Source organism: Anguilla rostrata, chromosome 7 (genome assembly GCF_018555375.3).
Source record: "Anguilla rostrata isolate EN2019 chromosome 7, ASM1855537v3, whole genome shotgun sequence".
NCBI classification, from domain to species: domain Eukaryota; kingdom Metazoa; phylum Chordata; class Actinopteri; order Anguilliformes; family Anguillidae; genus Anguilla; species Anguilla rostrata.
Genome location: NC_057939.1, coordinates 7,478,677 through 7,504,036, shown reverse-complemented (window position 1 = coordinate 7,504,036; position 25,360 = coordinate 7,478,677). Strand labels below are relative to the sequence as shown.

Below are 25,360 nucleotides of genomic sequence, written 5' to 3'. Positions count from 1 at the left end.
CAGTTATATTAAAAAACGGCCCATAACAGACAAATAAAAGGACCAACGCCGCCAGGTCGATAGAAATGCTACCGATAAAAACAAAAGATTAGAATAAGATCAACGGAAACTGACCGCCTATGTTGCGATAACCGAGAGTGTATGTACGGAAACAACAACAACAACAAAATGTTAGGAAGTGCAGCAGTGGACTAGATCAGCGAGTTCTAACCAGGTTTGGTTTTCAGTGACCTATAAAACACCGATCCTGCAAAAGTCCAGGGCGCTTTGCAAACGGATCTGTTTATTCCTGAGATAAATCCAAAAACGGGGTGTTAATAAAGAGGGATTTAGCCCAACACGGCGCCCGGGATAAAAGCAGATAAAAAAAGAGGTTGAATTCGATCAGTTGGGGCAGATTGCAGGCAGCTTTAAAAGGCAGGGACAGAGAAATAGAGCCGCGGCTCGAAAAGCAATATAGCGCCGGATTGATTCTGGGGGGCGGAGGGAGAGCTATGACATGCGCTTATCAGCTAGTGAAGTAGGACGAGTTGCATCGGACTGTCGCTGTCATTCGCAGACGGAGTACAGCTCTCGCCGCTTTTGTTCAAGCTATCGCACCCTGTACTGCTGGCTAGTTAAGAATGGTTTCTATAATTTCAGATCTGGATCCACTGAAAAGCTGGAACGTATTAAGGTAAGAAATCCGTAGGTTTCAGATCGCTGAGTGCACGCATCCTTTTATTAGCTATTATTTTCTGCAGGCGAGCTAGCGGAAGAGCGATAGTGGAAGTTGTTATTAAAATGTGGTGCAGTAATGGTAGGTTGCAGCAGACGAATTTTTTTTCTTCTTGTAACTGGGTGTTAAGGGGTTCTTACTGCCGCCAGTCTTGACAGATACAGATAACTTAATGTTAACGTAAGCAACGAACACAGCTGCTTTAGGGTATCATTATGCATGATTGGAACCATTTCGGTTAACCCTAATGAAAACAATGTGCTTCACTTTCGGAGTTCTTTCGCTGTCATGTGTCTAACGCATGGAGACCGACATTCTATTAACCCTTTGCGGTGACTGTTAAACTGCCTGTAGTCCCACTTTTCGCGCGGTGGGATCGGTGGTTATTCGATATTCTCTGGATTGTCACAGGAAAACCGCGCAATTATCAATGTCGCTACGGGTCTTTTGTCTCAGTATAGCCATGCATCAGATAACGCCGAGCTTTGAAAGATGTGAGCAGCGTTTCCCCTGTCACTTTGTTAAATTAAATTAGACGTAGTTAAGGTATATTTCCAGTTGGCTGCATTAGGCTGGCTATTTACCATTTTTTTAAAATATTAAAAATAGCAGGAATTGCATTTATGAGCCCGCGTCAAAACACATCTTATTTATGTTAACTTCATCAGAAATGGCTGAAACCGCCTCCGAATAAACTTTGATGGATATTCTGCAATCAAGAACAAATGTTTTACAGATAATATAGGCCTACTGCAATATTATGCAGAATTACGCCTAGGGAGCGGAATAACTTCGGCTTCGACGCTATATCAGACTTGGCTGCTGCTTTCTGCGCAACTGCTTTTAGTTCGGTGTTAGGATGTTGAAGTAGACTTGCACCGAAACGACCGTCATCAAATCAACTTCCCGTATCTATACCGTGCTTCATAAACGTTGCTTTGTCATTGTTCGTTTCATTTTACCGGAATAGCCCACTCAAGCCTTAACGCGAGCTGCGCCTTTAAAATGCACCATCATCGAGAGCGCTGGATGGATGTCCTGCTCCTTTTTAAGTTAAATATTTAGGGCATCCGATAAATAAGTAATAATCCCCCAAACAAGCTGCCCGACTGAGGGACGTTCTGAAGAAATATTCAGAGCCTCGACTTTCTATAGCTGTGGAGGAAGCTAAACTCAAAACTAGCTTTAAAGTATCTTCTCTCTTTTCATCTCATTTCCAGTATTTTTACTTTTTATGGTTAATAGCCATTAGCTTGCTTCGCTTTTAGTAACAGATCAGTGTGATGGCAAACGGAGAGTGCAGTGATGTGTAGTAATGTATGTCCTGGTCCCTTTGCAGAATTCATAAAAGGCTGGGCATCATAAGCAAGGCGTGTTGATGAAAATGAAATCCACGCAATTGGGCAGGACGTTGGCATGTAGCCTATCTAATTATAGACAGCCGCAAAAACTTTTTTCAGTTTGTTTCTCAGTGCGCGTCTAATGTGCAACAAAACAAACAACACTGGACACAAAAAATCGAAACTTTTCAGATTCATATATTGTGCGATAAGCGTAGGCTCCAGGCTAAAGTGTTTTCATTTCCTGAAGAGTCGTGTCCTGCATGATACTCGTTTCGTCGACAGAATGTTCAGTTGGGTTGATGTTTGTTTTATTTAGGATCTGTTGGTGGAGAATAACGGTTCTTATATTGGCGTGTCTTAATCTCCTTTTTTATTTTGCATTACACTCAAAAGCCACAGAATGGCGACAGGAGCCGCTTCCTTCTCGTGGGAGAAAAGGGGTCTTCACAAATGATCAGATTTTGATTCTCTTCTCCTGTTCCAATTCACGCAATGGGTTTCCGCATTGGATTAATATACGGTGTGGCTCCTCATCAAACATAATTTCACCACCAGACGCTGAAGTCTATTTGGCTGTGTGTTTATAGTTTATCTAATACGAAATTAATCCACGCATCTGCGCTGTTATTGGCATTCGATTTACACTGTGATTAATAATTCAACGGATAGCCCCTTGCAGAGAAAGGCTAAAATGTTGAGGATTTATTTTGAGAAATGCAATTGAATTAAAAAGGCCTGAAACGCACAAGATTTATATAAATTTGCAAGTTGCATACCACTCGTTAATGTGCTCCCTTTTTTTAAAACTGTTATGAGACGTTCATTTGATAACATAAATATATTTATGTTTGTGAAATATACCGGAAAAGTACTGTAATTAATTTAGTAGTATTTAGCATCTATTTCAAAAAAAGGCTTGGAATAAATTATGTAGCAATGTGGACTGTTTCGTATGTGACATCCAATTAAATATTCATATGATTTATTGCGTTTCTATTTTGCCTGCATGTATTATTATTATTATTATCAGTATTCTTGTTGTTGTTACTGTTGTTGTTTCTGCACTAAGTTGCTTTTCGTAATCATTCACTTGATATTTTCCATTTAGTGCATTGCCTTATCTTTAGGCATATTGATGGAGATAAAAATTCACTTAGCATTAAAAAACAGATCGATACAGTTATGTTTTTTTAGAATAGTGCAGTGCTACTACAGGCTTTTGGATGTGTTTTGGTGAAACTAAACCGTCCTGTTCTCATATTAACGTTATCAGGTGCATAAGTAGGCTACTCCAGCAGTCATTAATCCGGGGACGGACAGGGCAAAATCTGATTAGGTGATTTAAACTGTCGAGTGTCAAGTCTGCTGTTAATAAACAGGAAGCAACTAGTGTGTCACAGTTACAAAGTAAACACCACTATCTTGCCTTTGTGACTTCATACCTCCCATAAGTCATAACAACAGTCCTGCACAGTAGCCTATACTGGTATCACTGTGCTGCCAGGGTTCCTAGCAATTTCCCCAACCACAATTCTCCTATGTAGACTACTAGCCTACTCTGTCGATAGCAAAGTGAAATATTAGCATAGCGCTCTGCATTTATTTTTTGTTTCTTTAATTCATTCAGCTGATGCCCATCACTGTGGTCTGTGTAAATCCATTATTAATCTTCAGTGCTGCCTGTAGTGCTGTTGAGAAAGACCTGGCTACACTGCTGCCAAGCGAGTGCACCTGAGATGCTGCTAACACCATCCCGTCGTATCGGTGAACGCTGTGCGGTTGTCTCGCCTGTAGCCAGTATCCACGCAGCCGTCTCATCACAGCTGAGCTGCAGTTCGTGACCTGCTGTTTATGATGCAGTGAAACTAGCAGGATAAAAATACGAGAATCGCGAGGAAGTAGCGTTAAGGTTGTCTTGATCTTGGCGAGAAGACTAGACGTTGTCTCACGGTCCGTCGTTTTCAGGCTGCGTTCGGCCGTAACGTGTCGCCTGGTTTGAAATGGCTGGCTGTTGTCGAGCGCCTCAGCTCGCGAGGGTGTGCTGTCCTTATGATAAGTGGACACGGTGGGGTTTTGCTTGTTTTTCTCCCGTGATTAATGTCCGGCTTGACATTTCACCAGGTTAAATGGCCTCATCACCTATGCCTGGCGAGATGGTGCACTGCTTATCTAAAGAGACAGTAAATCTCGCTGAAGTTTCTCACGGTCAGTCATGAATTGGTGATTAATGACACTGACACAAAAAGCTCTTCATCAGTGGCCAAAATTTGTATTTTTTATGTATTAATATTATTTATTATAAAAAAACACACATGCCTAAAAACAGTGCAAGAAAAAGCTTGTTTTTATATAGCCCATTTAAAAAACACTACATATTTGAATTTGAATATATATATGAAAGACACATACATGTGTGTGTTTGTGTGTGTGTGTGTGTGTGTATTGTGTAATAGTATATATACACCTCAATGGCTGCAAACATGGCTCGTGGCTAATTAGAATAACATTTGGCTACATTGAATTCATACTGAATAACAATGATGCGCTGTGTCTTTTTGTATTGTAACAAAATACAATTGTTTTGAATGCAGAACACTAATCTGCAAACGCTTTTTGGTCATATACTGGTTTTATGAGACTCCTGCGATTGTTAACTGCAGGCACAGAGGATCTGCAGTACAGTATGGAAGGTGCATCGTCTCTTTCTAAAAATCCGAAAGCAACACATTACGACTAATCATCCCGCGTTGCAGTGCGTGCAGCGAACGTACGCACAGCGATGTGTTGCAGACATATCTCTCGTGCCACCGCGCACAATTTTCCCCCAGCGGGGGTCACGGGAATAGGTCGGCTGTGCTCCTTTTATTCCGCAGCGCTCCTTCTGAAATCCAAGAATACGTTAAGAGGGAAATTAATTAGAAATGCCAGCGGGCTGTGGTGACCTGTGACATCACAAAGCTTGATTAATTAATCCTGTTACTGGCCGCCGCCTCCCCCTGCCGCTGTGCCGCCTTTTTTTTTCGTTTTTTGACGCGCATTCTAAAACGGAAATCCCGTTTTCTCTATCTCGCTAATCATCGCAAGGAGAGGATAAGTATCCGTATGCGCTGGAAAATAGCCGCACTTGTGTCACTAACCTTTGTTCGGTTCCGGAGGATTACACTTTAATCTCCCGCCGAGCCTGTGCTCAACGGGTTGGATTTAAAAAAAAAAAAAAGAAAAAGAAAGGGTGGAGTCGCTTAATCTCCCTGCTGTAATCCAGGGCCAGTGGTCTGTTTACCTGGGCGTGAATCATGAATCGGCACATTTCTGCGCGCGGCGGGAAATTTAACTCCAACTCCAGGCCAAGAGGGTGACGGAACTGGGCGAAATAACTAACAGAACCGCTCGCTCGACTTCCCTTGTCAAGACAAAAAGGCCTTGCAGTTTGATACAGAACGTCGTCCGTGCTGTCCTTTCGACGTGGAGCGGGAAGTCTGTTTGCGGGGTGGAATTGAGGGGAAGTGTGTGTGGGGGGGGGGGGGGGGAGAGAAGGAGGAAAGAGGGAGAGATAAAGAGAGAGAGAGGGAGAGAGATGGGGAGAGAGAGGGATAGTGTGAGAGGGGGGAAAGAGAGACAAGGGTAGAGAGAGGGAGAGAGAGAGAGAGAGAGGGAGCGGGAAAGAGAGAAAGATAGATGTGGTGGAGGGAGAAAGCGGCGGGCCGGCTCATCCCTCAGTGTCAGCGTCGTCACTAATGATGGACTCCGGGCTCCCTGACAATGGAGAGCTCCAGCGAGCCCCTGACACCCGGCGCATTGTTGCCGGTGACACAGCCCCCGCGCGCGTGGCACCCTCCCATTGTCCTCCCCCCCGCCAGGGCGCTCGGCTGAACAGTGCGCCGTTCACGCACGCCGAACCCAGCGCACGGATGGGGTGGGGGGGGGGGTTTGGGGGGGGGGGGGGTTGGGGGGGGGGGGGGGTTGGTTCCTCTTCCGAGACTCCCAAAACCGGTGGGGAATAATTACAGATTTCAGCTCGCCGCTCGCGATAAACGCGGAGCGAGGAGGAGGAGGAGGAGGAGGAGGAGGAGGAGGACGGGCCGCAAAAACACCAGATGCGCGCTCAGCGAAGGAGATCTTCCTGGGCCGCGTTTAAAAACGGGCACTGGTGCTCCGGCAGGAACGCGTGCCGGTTTTCATCACCCATGACAATATCGCTGAAGAAACCAACAACTGTTACTTACTCTCATAATTTCTCCCCTGGACCCCCATGAAAATGAAAAACACTACAACAACAATAACAATGGATCATCATCATAATAATAATGAAGGAAATAAGAGAATAAAATCAAGGTATTATTATTATTATTGGAGGTGGAGATTATCAGTGAAAATGAAGATTATGATTATTGTTATTGATATTGTTAGTATATTCACCCAGGCATGCACCACAGTTAAATGTTAAACATGGACATAGCAAAGATCCTTTAAAATTATTAAGACCACTCTTATTGGTGGGATCTGCAGAGGGTATTCCTGTACAGGTGAAAGGGGCGTAGCAGAAATCTGGGCGGGGTTTCAGGTGGAGCGAGGCGGAATTGGATGTCGCTGTGGGCCCCTCCCTCCTTGCGCTCGGCACTAAGCGACGACCTAACCCAACGACCGCTACGACTGACAAGCTTGCAGGAATGGAGAACTTGAGTGGAACTCTCCCTGATTTTCTAATGCCCCCACCCCCCTCCGAAATTAAGATTGTAAATTTTTTTTTTTTGGCGTGAGCGTGGGATGTCCCGAGTTTTGTCAGTTTCTCGAGAGAGAGAGAGAGAGGGAGAGAGAGAGAGGGGGAGAGGGAGAGGGAGAGAGGGATGAGAGGCCGACCTGCCGGATTGCAGTGTATGAAATGGATGTTGCTCACGACGGCTTCGACTTTCTCAGCGTGTGTTCCCCCCCCCCCCCCCACCCCCTCCGCCCTTCTTGGCTCCTGTTCCAGGGGCTCTCTGAGGAATCCCTGAGCTTTCTTGCATCACTTATCCACTCTATCCCTGGCTGCAGTGACACCTTGCACACGCTCAGGAAAAGGAGGGGGAAAATGCCTGGAATGGAAGTAGCTGTCTGAGTGATGCTGGAATGGAGGTTTACATGCGCTTCGTGATGCTCTGCGCTGTACGTGGAGCTCACTCCTGCCCCTCTCAGCTGTGTTTTCTTGGTGGAGAGCGCAAGGCAAGCGCGGGTTGTTTTATTTAGCGAGGGTAAAGCAGACCCGGGACGGGCGAAGGTGCTGACCGGTGCGGCATGAACTGAAAGAAAAGCTACTGCGGTCTCCAGCTTCAGTGGACAAAACATCCTTGTTTTGAAACTAAAACCAGCATTTTGGCAGCTAGGGCCTTTGTCGGCATGACAACCTAAACGATGAGTTCAAAGAGACTCTATTCTGTTGAACCGGTACGTGCAATCGTTTGGTGTGGGAGGGTCCTGTTACTGGATGGGCGCATGGTAACGTCATTGTCTTATTTTGGTGGTCGTTGAACCTTGTCACTACACGTATTCAAACAGACACATTCAGTATGAAAATGTTTCGGAAAACACTGAAATAAAGTCAAAACCAGAAACAAACCTTCTATGTGGACGTGTATTTAAATAACAGGCCTCAAGTCAAAACCCTACTGTGAAACCTAAGCCTGTGGATCCACAAAGCTTCACATCTTAAGGAGGAGGGCATCATATTCACCCCCCCCCCCCGCTCAGAAAATTGTCTACCAGCACAACAAAAAAGAGAATAATTTTTGCGTTTTCAGCATTCGTAATTCTCATTGCGCTGAGCTCATAAAGCCGGTTCTGCATAAACACTGGCGAATTCTTCGGTCACATGACTGCATCTCAGATATTTCTCCCGCTCCCCCCTCTGGTGGTGTTCTCCTGCGGTCGTAGCCTAAAGGACTGAAGTTAGCTCCCTCTGATCTTCCCCCTGCCTCACCAAAGTCCCAGTCTTCACAACGTAGGCTTCTGCCTCCCGCTGGAAGGCAACTACAAATTCGAACCCCAGCGCGCATTGAATGTGAGTACTTAAAGCGTCCACACTTTAGTATGAAGAATCCCCATTGGATGGGGTCGTTACTTGCTCCTCCAATGGGGAGTGATTTAGCTTGTCACATGCCCGTGCAGAGCCTACGTTGGTAAGAGTGCATGAGGGTTAAAGGTGCATATTGCAGGTATCATGTGAGTAAAAACCTGATGTAAAACCTAAATATAGATTTTTGACTTCAGGCCTTTTATTAAATGTATATCAACCTAGGAGCCATTTTCCTTGTTTTTTTTAAAGTTTGTTTCATCACTGTATTTCAGTGTTTTCTAAACTGTTTTCATATTTCATATTTGCCTCTGTGTTATTTGTTTTCTATCATATTATGTGTGTGTGAAATATGTAATGGCTATATTCAGTGACCACCCCAATATGATAATGATGTCACCGTGCACCCATCCGGTAATGGGATCCTCCCAGACCACATGATTGCATGCAGCCGTTCGGCACGAGGTCTCATCACTCCGGTAGATACCCCGACGGAGGCACTTGCGGCCAGAACGTCGGTCCTGCTTTAAAATAATAAACATATTTTGCGCACTGAAGCTTGAAAGGGCGGCAGCTTCTCTTCTTTAAGTGCAGATTGTTTAAGATTAGACACATTTTCTTTTTCTCTTTTTTTTCCTACCCTCTCACAACACGAGAACAGCGCGGAAATTCTCGTTTTGGGAGGCTAGTGCGGCCGGGGTTCTGGAGTGAAGAATCTTTCCAATAATGTAAAAACGCACGGCTGGGGGGGGGGGAATCAATCCGTTTTTAGAGGCCCTTGTTTTCAGTGTCTGTTTCTGCGAGCTGCGAGTCCTAACATAAAGCGCCGTAATCCCTCTCCGACAGCGCGTCCGCGAGCCAGGCCTCTCCTCCTTTTATTTATTTATCTTTCTCCGCGTTCGGGAAGGGGTGGGGGGGGGGGGGGGGGGGGGGGTTTATTATCACTGGAGCCGCCTCCCAGCCTGAAGCTGAAATCATTTGTCATGATTTTTACGGCCACAGCTTACAGAGAGAGAGGGAGAGGGAGGAGGGGGGGAGAGAGAGAGAGAGGGAGAGAGAGAGAGAGAGAGAGGGGGGGAGAGAGAGAGAGAGAGAGAGAGAGAAAAAAGAAGAAACGCTGTTGGGATCCTGCTTTTTTTCTTGTTAAAAAAAAATACATATAGAACTTCAGTTACCAGCCGTTTCAAAAAAAAAGAAAATTCTGGAATTGTCAGCATGCCGGAGAATAATTGGTGCACTAATGTGCTGAAAATTCTCTCTGGCGCTGTCCAGGCCGCATATGGCAGAAATTAAATTGCCCCGCTGAGCATGATTCATGCTGATGGATCCATAACCATAGCATAAGGCCGGGACGCGTCCACATCGTGCCGCGCTGTCGTTCGTTCCGGCGCGTTTGCGGCCGCGGCGTCGTTAGCGCGCGGCGGCCGCCCGAGCTAAAGCTAATTTTCTGCAGGGCGTGACAGGAAACGGCTGTGACGTCATTGGCGCCGAGCTGCGCGGCGTGGGGGCGTGGCGATGTGGCGTGGCGTTTCACGCGAGCTATTTAAGCCGGTTATCTCTGGCGGGTGAGAGGCGCGTGAGGAGTCGCGGCCCCCCCCACCCCCGTTGTGGCGCATAGCGCTCGGCGAAGGGCTCACGCGCACTGCTCGTGTCAGTCTGATGCCCCCCCGAACCCCACCCCCACCCCAAAACGCTCGTCATCCATCTCTGCGGTTTTAACAAGGCTCCGGTGTCCTGCGCTCTCCTGCGTGTGCTCCTCTTTTACATCCACAGCGCCTCCCCAAATAGAGCCATCAGTATCGTACACATCGCAGCTGTTTCAGTGTTCTCTGCTTTCTTTTTTAAGGAGCAGGGTTTCGATCCTGTCCATTGTAATTATTCCCTTTCACATTTTCCCAATGCTCTTAAGTGGCGGGAGCCTGTCTTCTGTTCTCCCCTAGTTAAGTCTTCATCGGATGCTGCCGCAAGCCTCCCCCACGACGTCTTCGCAAACCCAGAGCCATCTGTCACACGACCTTAACGAGGATTCCGAGTCCCTTCCTCTTAACATTTATTTGCCTGAACGGTGCGACACACACACAGGGGGCCAGCCTCTTACACATTTTCCGTGCATGCGGTTGTGTGTATTGGAAGCCTTTCGGGTTCAGCACCTTTCATCCAGGGTGCAGGGGCGGCTTCCTCTTCCTCTTCCTCCGTCTCTGTGTTCCGCGTGGCGGTCTGCGCAGCGACGCGACTCGAGCCGTCGCGAACACAGCGGCGCCCGGGGCAACAGGACGCCTCGAGATCGCGGCCTCCCCCCGGCCCGAACCGCTTTCCGTCCTCTCGCTCTCCGCTCTCCTCTTCCTGCTCTTCCTTTCCTTTCATCCCTTCTTTCTTTCTCTTTCTCCTCCTCGGCCCCTCAACGCCTCACCTCGCCTCGGCCTCGATGCCCCGGTCCCTGGCCCTGACCTGTGGAACGTGCGGCCTAGTCGCGAATTCTGAGAGATTTTCGTAGCGGCGCGTGGATGGCGGGATGTGCGTCGAGCGCCGTGTGCTGCGATAACCTCGCTGAGGAATGCGCTGGTATCAGAACCACTGTGGAACTCCACCTCCTCACTGGCAGGTGATTGGTCTAGAGCAACCAACCCTGTTCCTGGAGATCTACTGTCCTGTAGGTTTTCACTCCAACCCTAACAAAGCACACCTCACCCAACAGCTAAAAATCTCCAAATGAGCTGCTGATTAGTAGAGTCAGGTGCGCCAAATTATGGTTCAAATGAAAACCTACAGGACGGTAGATCTCCAGGAACAGGGTTGGTTACCACTGGTCCAGAGGGGCAGCTTTTACTCACTGCAGCGCTTGCCTGTGATCTCAAGGTCTGTCATCCGCGTCTGTATTTCTTTGTGGATTGCTTGTTGTGCCATTACTCTTTGCCCGGAAGTACAGTAACAGGGTTAAAAATACAGAAAGACCACAGTCTACGTAATGTGGAGGTGACACGCCGAGGTGCATGGGGGATGGGGGGAACCCGGGGGACGGCGGGGTGCACCGCAGACGCGAGGTGTTTTGACGGAAGGCAGGCGGCCGGCCGGGGGGTCCGTCTGCGGCTGGGCGGTCCGACACCCAACCGCCCACTGGCCCGCCCGCCAGCCCGCCGCCTCGTCAGGTGTTCTCTGAGAGCGAGTGACGGGGCCGGGCGGCCCTCCTTCGCCGCATCACGCGCGCGGCTGTTCTGTTCGCCTCTGCGGGGGGAAACACGCACGCGATTTAGCCTGGTGTCGAGCGGGCGGGGAGCGAACGCGCCCACGCCGGCTTGTTTGAACGGAGCCGCGGGCTAGCGAACGAAACGCTAAAAACCCGGGCGGCGCGGCGTCGAAACCGCGCCGTGAAAACCGGGGATTCCGATCCCTCGAGCGTCGAGGCCGCGCCGCGGTCTTACCTCATCGCCGGTTTTTTTGGGCCGCCTCCGAGGCTCTCTGCTCTCTGCGAAAAGCCGCCAAAAGGCTCTGCTCCTGACAAGCCAGCATCTGCGAAGCGCGTATCCAGCGACCCCCCCCCCCCCCCACCCCCCCCGGTATGAATGTCAGCGCCAGGGCTGGCGCACTGTCATGTTAAACTTTGTTCGATAAATTAAAGATGTCCATCGTCTTCGGAGCGCTGTTTTTGAGCTGATCGGAAGCAGATGCTGGGTCCGGAGCCCGGGAGGAAAGTGCGTGTTTCTCGCCAGCCTGTGATGGAATATATTTTCTCCGTGACGTGACTCATGCTCCGATGGCGCTAATTGAATTCAGGTGACGGGGAGGCAGAGGCACAGTCATGCTTTGGGACACTCTGAGGCCTCGTTTTTTTTGGGGGGGGGGGGGGGTGGTGTGAGGTTTCTTCTCCTCAAGAAGTGTGTTTTTTTATTTTTATTTTTTTTCTGGAGGAGCACTTGCTCTGTTTCCGGAGTTATACAGGATACAAGGGGGCCGCCTGAGCGTTGGTGAAGGGAGGGCGTTTTACGCGCTGCTCTGTAGCTGTTTTTAACGCGTGTCCCGAGGTAGGCCCCAGCGTCGCGTCAAGTGTTTTGGCTCCACTGCGTTTCTGCCTCTCTCTCTACAAAGCTGCCTCCTGCCTCTCAGCTTTTACTGGGCTGGAGTGTTCTGTCTTTTAGCCACCAGCTCAATTTTCTCTTTCTCCCTCTCTCTCATTTCTCTCTCTCTCTCACACACACACTCTCTCTCTCACACATTCTCTCTCTATCTCTCTCTCTCTCTCTCTCTCTCTCTCTCTATCTCTATCTCTCTGTCTCTCTCACAATCTGCCTCCCTTCCTCACTCCTCTCTCTCTTTCTCTCTCACACACACTCTGTCTCTCTCTCTCACACTCCCCCTCCCTCTCTCTCTTTCTCAACATGATCTCTTTGTCAGTTGCCTTGGTTACTGTGTCTTAATGTCGTATTGATGTGACTGTCTATAAAAAGCACATCAGAGACGCATCGCCCGCTTGATCAAAAACTTTTGAATTGTTTTGTTTCTGCTTTGATTATTTTTTTTCCCTCTGCCCGCATTTGCAGAAGGAGCCCTGAGGTCCTTGCGCAAATTTTCAACAAAAAAAAAATTTCACATTATGCATACTGTTGTTCTCATTATATATTTCATCACATCACATTATCTCCCTCTGTAAAAAAAATGAGGGACGTTGGACCTGTCGTTTTTCCGTTTCTCTCTGGAGGAAGATCAAACGGTCTGGCTTCCTGACGCACTCGTCTCGATTTTATTTCTTTTGAATCCGCAGAACGGCTATTAACAGCGGACTGGAGGCCCGGTGCGTATTACACGCTCGCAGTCGGCCTGTACGCTGCGGTGCCCTTGAGGAGGTCTCTCATTGCGTCAATCAGCGTTGTACAGATCTTAAACGATTTTTAAAATATCCTATGTCAGCTCGTCAAGGTTTTTCTACGTTTGGTTTCTCACTGGAGAGGAGGTTCGTATGTAAAGGCCCTCCCTGCCTAAGACTTCAAGCTCAATTGCGAGTAAGAGAACATTTGTCATAACATCTTTTAATTTTTTAAATCTTTGTGCAGTTAGATTTTTTTTTAAAAACATACTTTAGGCCGGAGGATGAAATTTATTTGATGACGTCCCTGTTTCTGCTTGCACAGAAGAGTCAGGTGAACTCTCTTGAGTCACCGCTCTTTAGTCCTCAAGGGTCGCACAGAATAGCGATACGTCTGCACCTCGTCTTCCTTCTTGCCCGTGGAACGCAGTCACGTCTGCCATTTTATGAGGTTTGCTTTCCGAAAACGTGGTCAGACAGCAATTACCGGCCCCGAAGGCTCATAGGCCGGGCGCGGTGTCAGTGAACATGAAGCGCGGTCAGTGAGCATAACCCTAATCATGTCAGTTAACCGCGCGGTTCCCTTCGGCGACCCCCGCGGGGTGACCCGGGGGCAGAGCACGTTGACCGCCCCCCCCCCCGGCGGAGTGCGATTATGGGAGGCGCGTGCGGACCCTAATTACATGTGGGGTGCGTGTAACGTGACCGGGGGTCTCCGCGGTGGCTCAGATGTGCGGGTCGGTCCCAGGCGGGCCGCCGCGCGGCGCATTAATTCCGAGAGGTGCTCGGCGCCGCCGCTTCCCTCAAACCCCTCCCCGAGGAGCGCCCCTGCGGCAGAACCCAATCTCCACCGCGGGGCCGCTCTCATTTTCCCCGTAATTGGAACGCCGCTGACACCTCTTCCCCCCCCCCAACCCCCCCCACACTGTGCGGTTCTCCAGGCCTGCTCCACGCTCTCCGCTCGTGGGTGTGTTTGTGACGCGTGCGCGTTTGTGTGTGTGTGTGTGGTGGTGGTTGTGTGTGTGTGTGTGCGTGTGTGCGTGTGTTATGTGTGTGTGTGCGTTGTGTGTGTGTGTGCGTGTGTGTGTGTGTGTGTGTGTGTGGGGTGCTTGTGGTGTGGTGTGTGTGTGTGGTGTGCGTGTGTGTGCGTGCGTGCGTGCGTGTGTGTGTGTGTGGGGTGCGGGGCGTACAGAGTGACCGGGACTAAAACCAGGACCCCGGCGCTCCTGTGCCGTCTGGCCCGTGTCCCGTGGCCCCCCGCAGACGTGGGATCCGCCGTGTCAGCAGCTGGCTGGCTGCGCTGGTGCGCTGAACCGAGCAGGTGTTCCGCAGAGATGGGAACTGGGAGGCAGACGCCATTGTGCAACAGCGTATGCCTGTGTGCGCGTGGTGCGGTGCGGTGTGTGGTTGTGTGTGTGGTGTGTGGTGTGGTCCGTGCGTTGCGTGGTGGTGTGTGTGCGTGTGTGTGTGTGCGCGTGTGCGCGTGTGCACATGTATGCCAGTAATGTCTTGGTCTGTTCCGCCAGTCTGTAATTCTCTGTGTGCATAAGGTGGTCACACACTATTGGCCTGAAGCCCATGGTCCCGTCTGTGGATTTAAGCACTTGGGCAGAGCCGTCTTCGAACCCCACGAACGGGAGGGATGACTTGGACAAATGAGAACACTTGGCATTGCAAGCCCGAGTTATTCATCATATTCAGTCAGCGATATTAAGACCCGTCTCTTTTTTTTTTTGGGCTGGGCTCGCAAGGCATGATAATATAGTGTTCAGCTGCCTCTACCAGGAGGACAGGCAAGCGTTCGCCTGTATGGGTTATTTCCACTGGTCCTGCACCAGTGTTTTCAGGCCTGTTTGGAAGGTGAACCTTATTGGACCACGGTCTCTTTGCTCCACTTTGCACTCGGATGAAAAAAGGCCCGCGTTCTCTCATTTACCTCTTCAGCTTCAACCGCCTTTTGTGAAATTATGGAAATAGCAGCACTTTTAAAACCTCTCTTTTTTTAATTTATTATTCAACCAACTTTTTTTTTTTTTAAAGTTCCAACTTCTGCAAACTGACGTGCTGGTAGATGGGCGGTGAGTGTAGCCCAGGTCAGTGGTTAGTCCTTGCTCTTGGTTGCAGTTAGGACGCATCGATCATACGCTGCGTCAGTCCCTTCCATCTGCTTCCCAGCACGTTTAAGATTTGTTCAGTTGGGGATGTAGCCCTAATCTTGCACATTACTGTCTTTTGATTTTTATCCTCTTTCTGGCTAATTACACACACGTTCTTTTGTCTGATAAAGTCCCCCCCCCACCCACCCACCCACCCACCCAGCCTCCCCTCCCTGGCTGGTAAGTGGGAACTCTCAAAGTCTGGATGGTTTTATGTAAGCGCCCTCCCAGCGCCGACCTGCCCGTTGAACAGCGCGCTTTCCGAGCGACGGAAATTGCCGTTTTTTTTTTCGCACAGCAGAGGCTGAAGGGCCCTGCGGTCTGCGGTGGCCGCGCGCATCGGCGGCCATTTCCACGCGCGTTCTCCCGCGCGTTCGCTCCCGCGCCCCGAACCCGATGTTTTTCCGCGGGTCGCCGGGCAGAGCAGGCCGCCCGACTGCCTGAGCCCATTCGCGATCGGTCATGGTGGAATAATAAGAGGCAAGGTGCCTCACGACGGAAATTAGGGGATCGGGACCCCTTGGTCTCTGAACAGTTTCGGGGGGGTGGGGTGGGGGGGGGGGGGAGGTGAGGGGGCTGCCTCGGCTTCGGCTACCAGAGTTTTCCAGCAGCAGCGAGGGATGTAACGACATCGCACGCGGCAAAGACAGCGGCTATCGCGAAACATTTCAAGAATGTCGGGGAAAATTCCGGTTAGATTCCGATTCGGTTGTGACATAGCATTATGACGGTAATGTTCCTCAAGCAGTCTTAGAGAACAGGCTATTTATCGTTCCAAACAAGTTCTGTCAGTCAGAAAATATGTAACGGAGAGGGTACGTGTCAGTAACATTTTCCAAATGTTCCTTTTCAAGCCTTGAAATCTATTGGGAAATATCTTATTTTTCATATTTTCTGTACATGATGACAATCCAAAAGTCAAAAAATAATAATTTAGCTAATTTTTTTTTTTTCCTGGAACAAAGAAACCTGAAAGTGGTTTGACTTCACCTCGACACCCAGGAACCCAGCTTCACTGGAATCTTTTACCCTAAAATTCCAGCGGTGTTGACGCACCTGAAATCTTTTAGCCGGGCCCCTGCATAGAGCGCACTGACTCGGGAGCAGAGTGCTATAAGCAAACTGCCAAAGTGATCTATAACAGAAAGGGGAGGACAGTTCGCTTCGTTCCTCCGAGCCAGACGTGTGTTTTATGCTTCAGGTGGCTGTTCAGACTACTCACACTTCAGCTCAACACAGTAACCAAGTGCAGCTCCTGCCCGTGTCCCTGTTTTGGGCACAGCACAATGGTGTGATTTAAATAACAGAAATGTAAATAAGGTTGTGAGCGTGGGGGGGGGGGCATCTTGATAAAGGCTCCCTGCGCTTTATTAATTAAAAGATTGCTTAAAGAGCCAGATGTCAGAAGGCTGAAGGAAGCAGGGGCTGCCTCTCGGAAGAAGAAGGTCTTAATAAATTGAAGATATTTTTTTTCTTTTCTTTTCTTTTTTTTTTTCCCCTGTTAATCCCTCTGCAGCTTTTCATTCGTCGGTGCCTTCTTTGGGCCCCTTTTCGGGTCCGCCTGAGGGGTTCGCGCACGCCGCACAAGTGCCTGATGAATTCCTTTCATCTTCGCGGTTTAAAAACGTCTGCGTTCAGCGTTCGCCGCGGCCGCCCCGCCCCCCCCGCTCCCCCCGCTATCCCCCCCACTCCTCCGCCAGTCACTTATCTGTTTGTTTATTAAAAAGGAGTCTTGCCTTTTGCCGTTAATGTGGACCGCGCTCGTCAGAAAGCAGGGTCGTTAATTCGCTCGATGGTCTTTGATTTGCCGGGCATTACTAGCTCGCATTAGGCTGCTGCGCTTCCGAGCTGTTGCTTAATGACGTGGCTGGAAACCGACGCAATTAAACACAGACGCAAATGCCGGGAGCTCCCACTCTGTCATCGCGTTGAATGCCCGGTTTTTCACGGCTGCAAAAAAAAACAACAACAAAAAAAAAAAACCCACCCGCCAACGCACAGAAACACACAAAACCTTATGTTACAAAAGGTTAAAGGTCACTGAAGCGGTGGAATTAGAGTACCAGATAATCGATGCAGTGCTGCCATGTAAAGTTCTCAAAACGATTCTGCTACATTATGATGACAGTGTTATCATTTTTACCAGGCCACAGTAATACTGCGAAGCTCATGTGCACGCCAGAATATACGTTTCCATGAGGACTGAAAAAGCATGTCTGGTCTTGAGGAATGCTGATGCTTCCTGGTCTGTACCAGTCTGGGGGAGATGGCATTCCTCCAAAGTGAAACTTGCCCTGTAGTGTATCAGAGCCCATCTTTTGATCTCTACCTTAAATATTCATATGATTATAGACAAGCAAGGAGAACCTCGAGCAACGCATTAGCAGTCGTGCGCCGCATAGTTGATTAGCTTCAGTCGGGCCCTGGCGTATAACTTGGCACGGACGCGTTCGTGGGTCTATTTCTCGGCTGGTTTTCGAGGAAAACGTGGCCTTTTTTTGACACGTGCAGCCCCGCCCTTCGCATTGTGCCCGTCCCTTGAAGCTTCGCGGTTGGGTCCAGTTCAGCAGCGTTTCCAGTTCAGTTAATCCAGTTCGCTCGTAAAAAAAATAAACACTGCGGCGCGCGCTGGCATTATGGCGCTAACACGCGCTGAAGAGCGAAAGATGCTTCGGCGCCTGAAAACGTTTTTTCTTCTTCGTAAAACAAAACCAAAAAAAAAAAAAAAAAGTGTAAAAAAATATATGCAGATTTATGCAAATGAGCTGTTGGATGGGCTCCTCTTCTCCGGGCCTGGAGTGTCCCTGGACGAGGATTAGAACTCTCCACTGCCTCCGAGCGCCGCCGGCTGCACCGGCACTCCGCTCCGCCACCGTAATTAAGGGTGTAAGCAGCCATTTACCTTTTTTTTTCCGAGGGACGGTGTCAGCGCTGGAGAGAGCTCCTTGAAACGTGCAGCCGAACGAGGGGCCCGGTTTTCAGTATGGAAATGGCCCCTCTCTCTCCCCCCCCTCCCCCTCGTGAGGGTTTAGAGACTCACAGTCACCCGTCCCGTGAGGTTTTTTTATTTTTTTTATTTGCGGTTTCGTTATAGCTGGTTTTGTCTCCCGGAGGTCGGACATAACACTGGAATTTGAACAGTAATTCAAGGTAGGTTATCTTCTAAAAAAAAGAATAAAAATAATAATGTTTATACCCCCCAATCCCCCGCTCAGGTCAAGACTTCATTACGGTCGAAATACATTTTAACTCGCAAAGCAATACAACTCTGGGTGTTACCAGCAATGGCGTGTATAGTGGAGTCGTGCACAGATGTGATATTTCAGCCCAAACCAGGCTGAAGCTTGCCACGTTTCAACCCCACCCTACCCAAACCAGAACGGTATCAATAACAGTTTTGAAACTCAGCCCAAATGCAAAATCTCCAAAAAAAAAAAACACAATATCTTTGTAATGTTTAGCCCACAAAAATCCAGATCCGAGCTAACATTGCTCTCACAGACCATAACTATGCAAAGCTGAGCTATTCGACCAAGATGTGCATGAACACAGACAATCGATTCCAGGTGTTGTATGGGGATATATATATATATACATAAATGCATTACACACAAAAAAATCCAAATGCTAAAGTAAATATTACAGGCATGTAAATTACCAGAAGCCAGCCAGCTGAATTGTGTAAATAAATACATATTTGACACAATTTCACTTTTTGCCATTTCCAACATTACATTTCCTTGCTTGGATCCATCGGCATTGGCATTGGCTGGATTGTGAACTCCTTGCTTACATGTCGTATATCATCAAAATGAGTCTCTCAGCATTCCAACATATAAATGGTGGTACCATTAAACTGGACTAGCAACGAGCAGGCCTACCTAAGAAACATGTACACTCAGAGTTAGAGCATGTACCTAATATTGACTTACAATATACAATACAAGCCAATTCCAGTCATATGTTCCATTTTCCACAATAGTAATTGTGGAAAGTAAGTATTGATGGCTTTCAGTCCAGTCCTCCTCTAGGATGATTAGACTAGCATTTCCAGGACTAGCATTTCTCTCGATCTAAAATGTTGACTACCCTCATGGCGGCACCAGTGAGTTTTATTGCGAATGGCACCATGAACTCAGGGAGTGCTCCATGAACTTTATTACATCTGACTCACAGGAAAACAATAGTTAGCACAAGCCCGAGTCATAGATGCTAAAATAGGCCTGACCCAACCTGAACCGGACTGAGCCCGTCAGGCTCGTGTCTGGTAGGCAGCAGCCATCAAAATCGCACTACTGTCGGACTGGCCGAAATCGGTCAAAACAGATATGATTACAGACATTAGTGTCCCAAGGGAACAATAATCGCGGCCGCTTTTAGGAACTCGCGGTTCTGCTCCTGAGTTTTTCGGTGCTGTGGCTGCCACAGCACTGAAATAGGAAGAGGTCCTTCCAGCAACAAAAAAAAAAAAAAAAAAAATTTGTGGGCAGGGTGCCCAGCCCTATGTGGTCACAGTTGTTTGCCAGCATTTGCTGGGATAATAAATGGTCCCACTTTTGGTATGCAGATTAGAATGAGGAGCATCAAACATAAACATGGGAGGCTGACTGCAGGCAGGCCCGGTATTCACAGACATGGCTTTTCCTTTACATCAGCTCTGGCTTAGCGCAGGAAAAAACTATATTAAACAAGCGTTTCCACCTGACGTGGAGTTATTACATTCTGAGTGCTTCTCGATGTATGGCCTGTGCGTATCCGCACACACCGTGTTGGCAGAGAAGAAGCGAAACTAAATATATATATATATATAGAATAGATGTGAAAGATTTGACTCATTGGCTTATACAAGGAGACTGCCCCAGACGGGTGATGTGAAAGCAACAGATCATTTCCAGGTTGTCAGGCCTTCTAGGGTATAAAACTCTATCATAAGCAAAACAAGACGGTGTGGGTGCCGCGGGGGGAGATGGATGGGCCGGGCTTTAGCTTCTGCGCTGTCGTAAATTTCTCTCAGGCCCCCAGAGCGGAGTGACGCTCGCAGGAAGATCGCAGCTCTGGGGTCCTCCGCCACCGGGGGCGTCTGGCCTGTCGCCTTCGGAGGATTTCTGCCGGTAATCCCCCCCCCCCTCTAATCCTCCTCTTATTGTAAAATGGCTGAGAATATCGCAACCCCCCCCCCCCCCCACCCCCCCAACCCCAACCCCCGGTCTCTCTCTCAGTGGTCCTGGTGAGGCCCACCCCTTTTGCGCCTCCTCTCTTGAGGAGACCTCGCGCCTCCCACACGTCCCAGAACCCCCTTGGGCTGAAGGGCACGGGCAAAGACGCCGTCGCCGTCGCACCCTCGCGCCGCGGTTCTCCGTCATTACCCAGAATTCCGTGTGACGTGGCGGCGAGTCGCAAGCCTGTTCTGTCACATCTTCTGCTGCATTCCACTGCTCCCCCCCCCCCACCCAGGGGGACATGGCTGCTGTTTCTCGGGATTCAGCCCTCAGATTTCAGCCCCCCCCCCCCCCCCCCATTGCTCATCATTTGTGAACACTTTGTCTGTCAAAATGCACACCTTATCTGATAAACTCCAGGAAACAGGCCTTTGGTGTCTGAGTTGAGGGAAAAAACACAGGAGGTGGATGCCTGGCCATTCTGTCAAACATGATCTGTGTATTCTGCCTCAGCTTGTTCCTGTTATCTCTAATTCCAGACTCTTATTTCATCTTTCCGTGTTGTGGAGCGGCCTCTTACCCGCGGTTCGTGAAAGAGCAGGTACATATGTTTTAGATCAAGTGCTGTAACCTTGGAGACATCGCTAGGAAAATTCAACAAAGCAACTGTTTTTTTTTTTTTTTTTTTTTTTTATAAAAGCCATCGGTCAGTTGAAATGATTGTTTCCATTATACTGGTTTTAGCGTGAAGGCCTTGTGGAAGGTTGGGAGGCGGCATAGCATGTTTAAGTCCTAACACATATTTCTAACTGAAGCAGAGCGAGCTTACGAACGAATGTTACAGAAGCAGACCCCTGGTCTCCTTGGACCAAAATGCGAGCCCTAAGTAGACATGCCAAATGAGGAGGTAAACACTTCTGCCTGTCTGAAAGCATCCGGGCGAGGGCGGGAGCGTTGTGGGCTCTAAATCACTCTGAATCACCTTTCAGTCCTCCTCTGACAGCTGTCTAATTGACCTTTGCGTCCTCAGTCCTGTGCCTCCTCCCCTGCTGGTACAGGGCTGAGAAAAACGTTAACGCGTCTTGATTCCGAATGTTAGGCTAGCTCTTACCGTTTGCCTGCTTTTTCGTTTTGATTATTCGTCAGATGATCCCTTCCTGCAGACATGTAATGCCTACATTATGATGTAGTTTTGGCTGTTTTTTTTAATGCAACATTTTATCTCTGTTCAGGTTCAGTGTCATACATGATGTGGAGCGGAGACTGCGTTCACATTAACATAATGTGATCTCCATGACAGTCAATTAATCAATCAATCAGTCTTTATTTTTAATGTCACTTCTTTACAATCAGGATGTCACACAGTGCTTGGACATTTTATTTATGCAATTGAAAAAACAAAAAACAAAAAGCACTCTTGAGCCAACAAAGGAAAAACAGGAAAATTATTCCGGACCCTTAAAAGATTATTGAGCTAAATTCCTGATATTGCACTCTGAACAAAAATAAAAAATAAACAATATAAGAGAAGAATTTTCAAAAATTCTCCTTAAGAAGGCAGCCAGCTCTGCTCCACCTGTGTGCGAGATGTCTGTTACCTGTTAGCGTCCATTCTGAGCATGTGCGAGATGTCTGTTGACGCGTTCTTCTCGAGGCCGCTCCCCCTTTTTTCCCAGATTTCGCCGTGACGTGGCTCCTTTAAATTCGCCCTGCCTGTCCGCCTGTCCGCCTGTCCGCCTGCCTGCCTGCCTGTCCGTCTGTCCGTCCGTCCTCCCGTTTGATGTGCGAATGAAAGGGGAGCAGGTGACAGGCCCAGGCGAACGTGGCCCCCCCACCTGCGTCAGAAGCCATTCTCGCCTCGCGGGGGGAAAAAAAGGCGCTTCACCCTCTAAATCTGACATTCGCCGGAAATTTCACCTCGATCACCGGCGCGGTACTTTACGGAGAGTGCTCGGCGCCGGGTGCGATCCGCCCCCTTCGTCTGGAGAGGTTGGTTAATTTAACAAACGAAAACAAAAACGAAAAAAAAAAGTTTTTATTTCATCGTTGTTTTTTAAAATTTATTTGTATTCCGTGCCGTTTCTCATTAGGCTGTCTGGAGTCATTCTGAACGGGGCGCATGCTGCTCTTTGCTAATCAACTCCCCGGCTCCGAAATGTTTTGTCGAGTCTGTCTTGAGCCTTATTCTTGTTTGGAGTGGGACTTTCCCGTGAAGTGTTACTAATTATTGAAATCCCACTAATCCCCTTTTTGGACGGGCCCAGACTGCAGCCTTATCCAGGCTGGTAGGTGAGGGAGAGAGGAAGAGCGAGAGTGGAGGAGGAGGAGGAGGAGGAGGAGGAGGAGGAGGGGAAGAGCTTTCTATTGCTTTCTTTATATGGAGGTGCACACACTGCACCAGCACCAGCACACATGGGTTCCCCCCCCCCCTTCTGCCCAAACACCCACAGCCCCTACCCGTATCCATGGCAGTGCTCCGAATGGCGACAAGACAAGGGCACTCATTAAAACAGCACTGAGTGCCCGCGTCCACCTGCACTGTCCGGGAATGGCTGGGAGCTGACGCAACGGCTAGGAGCTGACGCAAGGGAACCAGTCGAGCCCTTTCTGAAGTGCCGGTCAGCGTTGTCAATTTCCTTGGAAGCCAGGTGCTGTGCTGTTGGGAGAGCGCTTGTTGCCGAGCGTCCAGCCTGTCTTCCTCCCCCTCCCCCCCGTTATAATCCAGAGGGCGACCTTGCTGCAGGACTCATTCAAAGCGCACCGTTATAATTTACACGCTTTTATCGCTACGAAATGAACTGTCCTTGCACCATGTCAGGCAGCAGAAACCTGCCCTTCCTTGTTCATTGTTAGTTAGGAACAAAAACAAGATCAAGTCAAAACCTATTTGTATACGGCTGGGCCTAACACACTTTACCCGGCCGACCAATGGTGTAACTTCATAACTCGGCCGACCAATGGTGTAACTTCATAACTCGGCCGACCAATGGGGTAACGTCATAACTCGACCGACCAATGGTGTAACGTCATAACTCGACCGGCCAATGGTGTAACTTCATAACTCGGCCGACCAATGGTGTAACGTCATAACTCGACCGGCCAATGGTGTAACTTCATGACTCGGCCGACCAATGGTGTAACTTCATAACTCGGCCGACCAATGGGGTAACGTCATAACTCGACCGGCCAATGATGTAACTTCATAACTCGGCCGACCAATGGTGTAACTTCATGACTCGGCCGACCAATGGTGTAACTTTGTCTCTCACTCAGTGACTCAGTCACGGACATTGTAGGGCTGGCCCCGCTGTTGCTATGAAGCTAACGCTAATGCTGTACGACGACTGAACGCGGCGGTTCCCCCTGAACGCGCTCGGTGTAAACGTGAGCGGCGGGTTTCACTTGCGTCGTGCGTCTCTTTAAAAGCCGTCGGGCCGGTTGGGTGATGCCTAACGAAGACGTAATCGGGTTTAGAGGAAAAAAAGAAAGGCCCCCCTAAATGAAATTGGGAGCCGTTGGTTCGTTTCAGTCAGCCGCGTGTGTGAAGAACGCGACCCGGCGTAGCTGGATGCGTCGCGGAGAAAGCCGAGCCAAAAAAACATTTAGGTTTCGTTCTTCCGCCCCGTTCCCCGAGCATGAAAATTTCGTCCGTTAAACTAATTACGTTTTTTTCTCATGGCAAAGCCCGCCCGCCTGGGATGGGCGCTGGAATTCCGGTTCGGCGGTAATGAAATTATGACACAGCGTTGTGTTACCCGAGCCGCTTTAAAGCTTATTTATTAGAATCTGTCAGGCCCAATGCAGATATCCCACAGACAGAGCGGTCCTGCTCAATTCAGCTCTCCCGAAATGCGATATTTCTCATGGAGCCCGGACCTCTTGGCAGATGTGTAATCTGATTACATCCAGAAGATTAAGAATATATTGGAATCTTTTCTTTTTTTTTTTTGTTCCCCTGGCTCCTCCAGCGACGAGGCGACTCTTACACCGAGCTGCTCCTTGACAGAGAAATTGAGATTTTTTTTTTTTTTTTTTTGTTCTCCGGGAAAATATTAATGCTTATTATTTCTCACATTTTTGAGCGTTATTATTCCTCCCTGTCAGCTGTCTGTCGTTTCCCATTTAATGTTGTCAGTCAGGTCGCGGCGTGGCGGTGGGATTGTTTACCGGAAAGCGTCCCGCGGTGTCACGGCGAATTACACTGGCCGTCACCGAGCGGCGGCGGGGCCTTAATGGAGATGGAGGCCGGGCCCGCGTAATGACTGTGATGTGGAGATGGAGATTGCTTGTGGCAGTCGGAGCCCATCGTCTACTCCGCGGGCCCACCAATTACAGTCCGAGGGAGTTAGACACCTGCCATCAGTTCTGCCCTCTCGCTGTCACCGGAGATAAGGCCCCAGTCCTGGGCCACTCTCCTGGAGACGTCTATACACACACACACACATGCACGCACGCACGCACACACACTCGCACGCACACGCTCACACACACGCACACGCGCATACACACACACACACACACACACGCACGCACACTCGCACGCACACGCTCACACACGCGCACACGCGCATACACATACACACACACACACGAACACACACACGTATGTATGTATGTATGTGTGTGTACACTCAGTGGCCACTTTATTAGCTACACCAGCTCATTAACGCAAATAGCCTGCTCCTCCAAACAGCAAATCACGTGCCTTCAACTCAGTATATAAAGCATGCGGACATGGTGAAGAGGTTAAGGTGTTTTTTTTTTAAACCAAACATATGAATGGGTGATCTAAGCATGATCTAAGCGACTTTGACTGTGGTATGATTCCTGGTGCCAGATGTTTGTGGTTCCAGCATCTCAGAAACGGCTGCCCTCCTGGGATTTTCGCACACTGCAGTCTCTGGAGTTTACAGAGCGTTCGATGAACAAAAAGCCAGCCGGCGAGCGGCGGTTCTGTGGGCAAAAACACCTTGTTATTGAGGGAGGTCAGAGCAGAACGGGCAGGCTCGTTGATGCTAACAGACAAGCCACAAATGCTCAAGTAACAGCTGTGTACAGCAGTGGTGTACAGAAGGGCATCTGAACGAGCAACCCGTCGAACCATGAAACAGATGGGCTACAGCGGCAGAAGACCACGCCC

The 25,360-nt window shown here is 49.1% G+C and overlaps 1 protein-coding gene across 1 annotated transcript in view; it reads left to right on the top strand.

Annotated features, from left to right (window-relative positions):
- The first annotated feature begins 500 nt into the window (after window positions 1-500).
- celf2 (cugbp, Elav-like family member 2) overlaps window positions 501-25,360 on the top strand; it is a 177,507-nt gene continuing 152,647 nt past the window's right edge. The window contains exon 1 of the mRNA XM_064342579.1: window positions 501-676. Within this exon, the coding sequence (XP_064198649.1) occupies window positions 624-676 (53 nt within the window). The 5' untranslated portion in view covers window positions 501-623. The remainder of the gene's footprint in view (window positions 677-25,360) is intronic.